The sequence below is a fragment of the Chaetura pelagica genome, unplaced genomic scaffold (assembly GCF_000747805.2).
Source record: "Chaetura pelagica isolate M959 unplaced genomic scaffold, ChaPel_1.0 scaffold638, whole genome shotgun sequence".
Taxonomy (NCBI): Eukaryota; Metazoa; Chordata; class Aves; order Apodiformes; family Apodidae; genus Chaetura; species Chaetura pelagica.
The window spans coordinates 830,408-835,509 of NW_009954298.1; the positions used below are offsets into that span (position 1 = coordinate 830,408).

The 5,102-nt window shown below is 55.3% G+C and overlaps 1 protein-coding gene across 1 annotated transcript in view; it reads right to left on the reverse strand.

Annotated features, from left to right (window-relative positions):
- Window positions 1-3,695: 3,695 nt before the first annotated feature.
- Window positions 3,696-5,102, reverse strand: part of AP2B1 (adaptor-related protein complex 2, beta 1 subunit) — a 62,940-nt gene continuing 61,533 nt past the window's right edge. Inside the window, exon 21 of the mRNA XM_010003829.1 lies at window positions 3,696-4,184. Within this exon, the coding sequence (XP_010002131.1) occupies window positions 4,110-4,184 (75 nt within the window). The 3' untranslated portion in view covers window positions 3,696-4,109. The remainder of the gene's footprint in view (window positions 4,185-5,102) is intronic.

Genomic DNA, 5,102 nt, shown 5'->3' on the forward strand with positions numbered 1-5,102 from the left:
CCACGCTTGGCTGAGCCCAAACACTGGCCACAGTGGGGCCTGGCTCAGCCTGCTCTGCACCTTTGGCTGGGAAGAGCATCATCTCCAGGGGCTCCTCTCCAGGGAGAGGAGGAAGTGGAAACAAGTGGGAACACATTGCCATATCCTTCCTGGGGGAAAAGGGGATGGCAGACACAGCCCATGGCTCAGGGGGGGACAAGGGCAGGGCAGCCTCCATGCCACCCTGCACTGAGGCTGGGGCTAAGATCAGGGCAAAGGTGCCCGAGCCCCTTTTCCTGTCTCACTTTTCCCCCAGGGGCTTTCAGAGATTTGGGACTTGTTTCCCTGCAGAGCCCGAGGCTCCCTCCTAGGGAAATACGTGTGTGTCCCTGGGGGTTATCACCAGCTCTTCTCCTGCAGCCCCCCCAGCTCCAGGTCCCACATCTCCACGGAGCAGCCCTGAAATATTCCTGGGAGAGGGGAGGGATCCCGGCTGCACATCAACTCGCCTGCACAATCCGGGCTCCAGCCTCGGGGCTATTTTTAGCAGTTCCCTCTAAGATGCTCTTTACTTGCAGTTTTATTTGTGAAACTTAATATACGAGGGAGGGGGGAGGGAGCAGGGCTGGATCCTGGCACGTCCCCACGGGCTGGGAGGTTTATCCCAGCCTCAGCACTGACACAAACCTAAAATCACCTGTCAAAGAGCTGCCATGCCCAGGCATGGAGGCAGCAGCAGGGACAGGCAGGGCTGATGGCTCGGGGGGCTGTGACCAGTTACCACTTCTGCCAGAATCCTTGGGCAAGTCCCTGCCTCTCCCTGTGCCCAGGGCCCTGCCAGGACCTGATGCCAGCCCTTGGCACACACACTGGCACAGGGCAGGATGCATGTGATGCCAGCAGGAGCAGCAGGAGCTTTGGGGAGCCCACCCAGCACACCAGGGCTGGCCCCATCTCCAGCCAGAACTGGAAGGAACAACTTGGGAGGTTCCCTTCCCCACAGCCTCAGGAAGGGGGAAGGCTGTGGGGACCATCCTGGAGCATCACCCATGCAGCCAAGGCTAATGATGCTCATGAAGCAAACCCAGTTTGCAAGGTACATCATTGCCTGGGGGTGGCGTGTCCCCATTTACAGGACATAAGTGTGCCTGCAAATCCAGAGCAGCAGGAAAGACCAGTTTCTCCCCAAGGAGACCTTTGCAGTAGGGGGGGAGGGAGAAACCTTTTTCTTTTACCACAGGACATGAAGCACATGGTGGCTGACCTGGCAGAGGCCCCAGCATCCTGCAGCACTTTTTGTTCCTTCTGGGACAAATGCTGCCCCAGGCTCATCTCCAGCACCACGGCAAGGAACAGATCCATAGCAGGGAACAACCATCCCATCCTCAGCAGTTGGGCTGGTATCCCATCCCAGGCACATCAGGGATGCACAAAGGGACACAACAGCAACACCAGTGACCCCAAAGCAGCCTGGCACTGCTGCTGCTAGACACACACACCAGATTGCAACACAAAAACATCCCTGCACAGGGCACTGCAGCTGATCCAGTACCTGCCACCCCAGGTTCCTGCCTCCAACAGAACAGGAGATGGCAAAGCCCTCTGGAAGATCCCAGCACTGGTCCAGACTTACGGGAAAGCATCACTGATTCCCATCATTTCCTTGCAGGGAAAGCAGGTCACTCTACCTGAACCTCACCTGATGCCAAGAAAGGCAGGACCCACAAAAAGAGGACATCCATCTTCCTCCTGCCCTTCCTTCCTGTGCTGCCCTTGGAGATGAGAACAGAGCAGCAACCAGAGGTAGATGACCAAGGATGTTGCCACCTCCTCCCCAAGCAATCCCCTACTTTGGGGGGGTCTTTGCTGTAGAGCAGAGGCTGGTGGAAAGGACAAAGGGCTCCCAGTGAGCAAACAGCCTCCTTCCCACCAAATCCAGCCTCCAGCCCTGCCTGCTCCTGCCGACAGAGCCAAGGACAGGGGAACAGGATCCTCTCCCCAGCCCCACAGAGCCACACACAGCCAGAGCGTGGTGGAGATGAGTTTATTGACAAGGGAGGGAAGGTAAAGCCTGGAGAGCAACACAACGACGTGGTGAACACTGGAGCCAGCAGGAGGGAACAGCCCTGGGGGAGCTGGGCTCTGCCCACAGCACGGGCACCCACGGGCCTGAGGAGCTGGGAAGAAATCTGGCAAGAGAAAGGGGTGCTCAGCACCCCCTCCCCACGTTGAAGCTACACTGGTGTGTTAGTGGAGGGAGGCTTAAGTGTTTGTTCCTGACCCTCTGCCATCTCCTCCCTGCCCAACACAGCATGGCACTCAGTGCCACGGGTGCTTCCTTAATTGCTCTGTTAATGATTTTTGCCGTGGCTCTGCAGTGCTTGGAGCAAATCACCTCCTAGCACATGTGAACAGGGCTCAAGGGCTGGATTGCTCCAGCTCTGCTCCACTTTTTCCACAGCCAGAGCACATCCAGGGGTTCCTACTCCAGAGAACCACCTTCCTCAGGGTCCTGTGGCTCCCGTGCCATGCTGGAGTCTCTTCCAGGACACTTGATGGTTGCAGGCAGTGCCAAAGCCCTGGTGAACCAGCTCTCACCACAAAACATTCACTGACTTTAAATCTGGCATCTAAAAAGACAACATGGGGGTTGCTATGCACAAGAGCTTTGCTTGCTGGGGAGGAGGTGCCATCAAAGCATGCTGGGCAGGGCAAAGCTGTTCTGTTGGTTTAAGCAGGACAAGCTATGGATAGAGCAAGGACATGCAAAAGGCTTTGCTTTCACTGCTGTTTTCACAGCACTTAGTGGTTGCAACGTGGCAAGTTCACAGCCATGGACTGGAAAGGGAAGCAGCCTTGGCCCTAAGGATGGGTTGGAAAGGGGGGACCAGAGCATGGGGCTGCTCGGGACAGAGGTGAGAGCAGGAACTCGACTGGCCCTTGCTACCCTGTGCCTGTAGGCACAAGGAGCCAACCTGCCAGTGGAAGAAACTCTTCCACCATCTGCTCAACTCTCAGGTCAACCTGAAACCCCTGGGCAGGCAGGGTGCAAACACTACCAAGCCCAAACCCTCCCCCACTGTGGCACAGCCTGGGCTTGAGGGACACTAGGGGAACAGGGAGAGCTGCTTCACTCCCTGGGACACTGCCAGCAGCAGCCCCTCTCCATAAGGATTTACCACTGCATTCCCTGGGGATTGCCTGGATAGCAGAGAGCTGGGTGAAGGTGGCACAGCTGAGGGGATGGCCAAGAAGGCAGTTTGGCCGTGGCAGGCACAGAAAAAACATGAAAAAGAGGGGCTGTGGTTGGGTGAGGATGCAGAGACCATACCTGGAGCTCTGGCAAGAGCCTTTTGCTGTCCCATTACCAATCTAGGTCTGCAACTGCTCCCCATGCAAGAGCAGCCTCGCTTCTTCACTTAGCAGCTAACAAGCCAGAGGGGTGGCTGGAGTGAAAATACACCATCAAAAGCAGAGCTGAGACTGGCAGCACAAGTGTAATAAACCCCCCCCTCTTTAGGACTCCATCCACCTCCAGGGACTTGAACTGATGGCTCTGTCCCTAGCTCCCCAAGGCTGTGCTCACCCTGCTAGAGCCTGGCATCCCTGCAGGGCTCCCAATACTTCCTTAGAACTGCCTTCCCTTTAAGCCAATTATAATAGAAAAACTCAAACAAATAAAAAAAAGGTATAAAAATATAAAGTGCAGTGTTAGGTTTTCGACACTTTTGCCTTGTTTTAATGAGCCAACGTGTGGTTGTTGCTTGTTTTTCAATGAGTGGTGCTTTACAAAACCGTAGCTACGCCTGAAGCCATTTAGAAAACACTGAGCATTGGCACAAGATGGAGAAGCCCAGGAGAGGGAGGAGTGAGGGCCGAGGGGGAGTCACCGAAGCAGTGGTTACAAACTCCACGGACGCTAAAAATATCAAAGGGGTTTTGTTCCCTATCATCATCAGCACGTGAATACTAATTGCTACCTTGTTTAATCAGTGCCTTTGACTGCAATCCTACACATGAATACAGCTGCTTCCAGTCAGGAGGGCTCTTCCCCGCGCCAGGGGTGAAGGAGGACCTGGGGACCTTCCTCCCCGCTCCTCCCGCAGGGCGAGGCACAGGCTGAGCTCCTGTTAGTTCTTCAAGATGGCATCGTAGGCCTGGTAGATGTACTGGGACACTTCGGGAGCTCGGCATTTCAGGGAGAGCTGCAGAGAGGAGAGGAGAGGTCAGTGGTGCAAGGGAAGCCAGAAGCTTTCTACCATCTCCACGAAGGCAACGGGGAATGTCTGAGCTGCAGCTGGGGTGGGACAGGCTCAGACATGGCCCACAAGTTGCCCAGAATGTGTCTCTTTTGGGTTCTGCTTTCTTTGTCACCAAGACCAAACTGCCCTTCAGAGCTTGCTACAAGCAGGAGGTAACTGGAAGCAAACACCCACTGTGGGGTTCCCAAATTCCTTAACACAGACACAGGTGCCTCTGCAGGCCTGAAGGGAAGGGACACTGCCCCAAACCCTGAGACAAGGGTCCTGCTTGTTCTCAGCTTGTAAATCACAGCTGTGAGCCCAGGGGCTTCTAATGATCTGCTGCTCAGTCCTGATGGACACAAACTTGGCTGCTGCTCCTCTCCAAAGCAAGGGTCAGGCTGAGACCAGGCTTGCTCCATCAATCCCTGTGCAAACACTTTAAATCACCTTCCAACACTCTTGAAACTCCTGAACAGCTTCCAACAGGAGATAAATCCTCTAACACTGAGACACTCAGAGACACACGTCCTCAGAAGGGGAACAAAGAGAATGGCTAGAGGGGAGCAGGATGCAGGACAGACTGCACCTTCCCACCAGCTCCAGGCTGGTGCCAGCACCAGGCCAAGGAGGCTGACACCCAGACAGCCGGTCTCTGCTGCAGGAACGTGGCAGGACACACATTTCTCCTTGCACACATTTCTCCTTGCACACATTTTCTCCTTGTTTATGAGGGGGAAGGGCCTCCTGGCAGCACCTTCACGCTAATGTCTTGGCTTTATCTCTGGGTAACCTCAGCCAAGTAACTGCGCGTTGCTGCGCGGGCACCGTCCCAGCTCACTGGAGGCAGAGCAGTGCAGTTCTGTTTTTTCTCACTTTTTC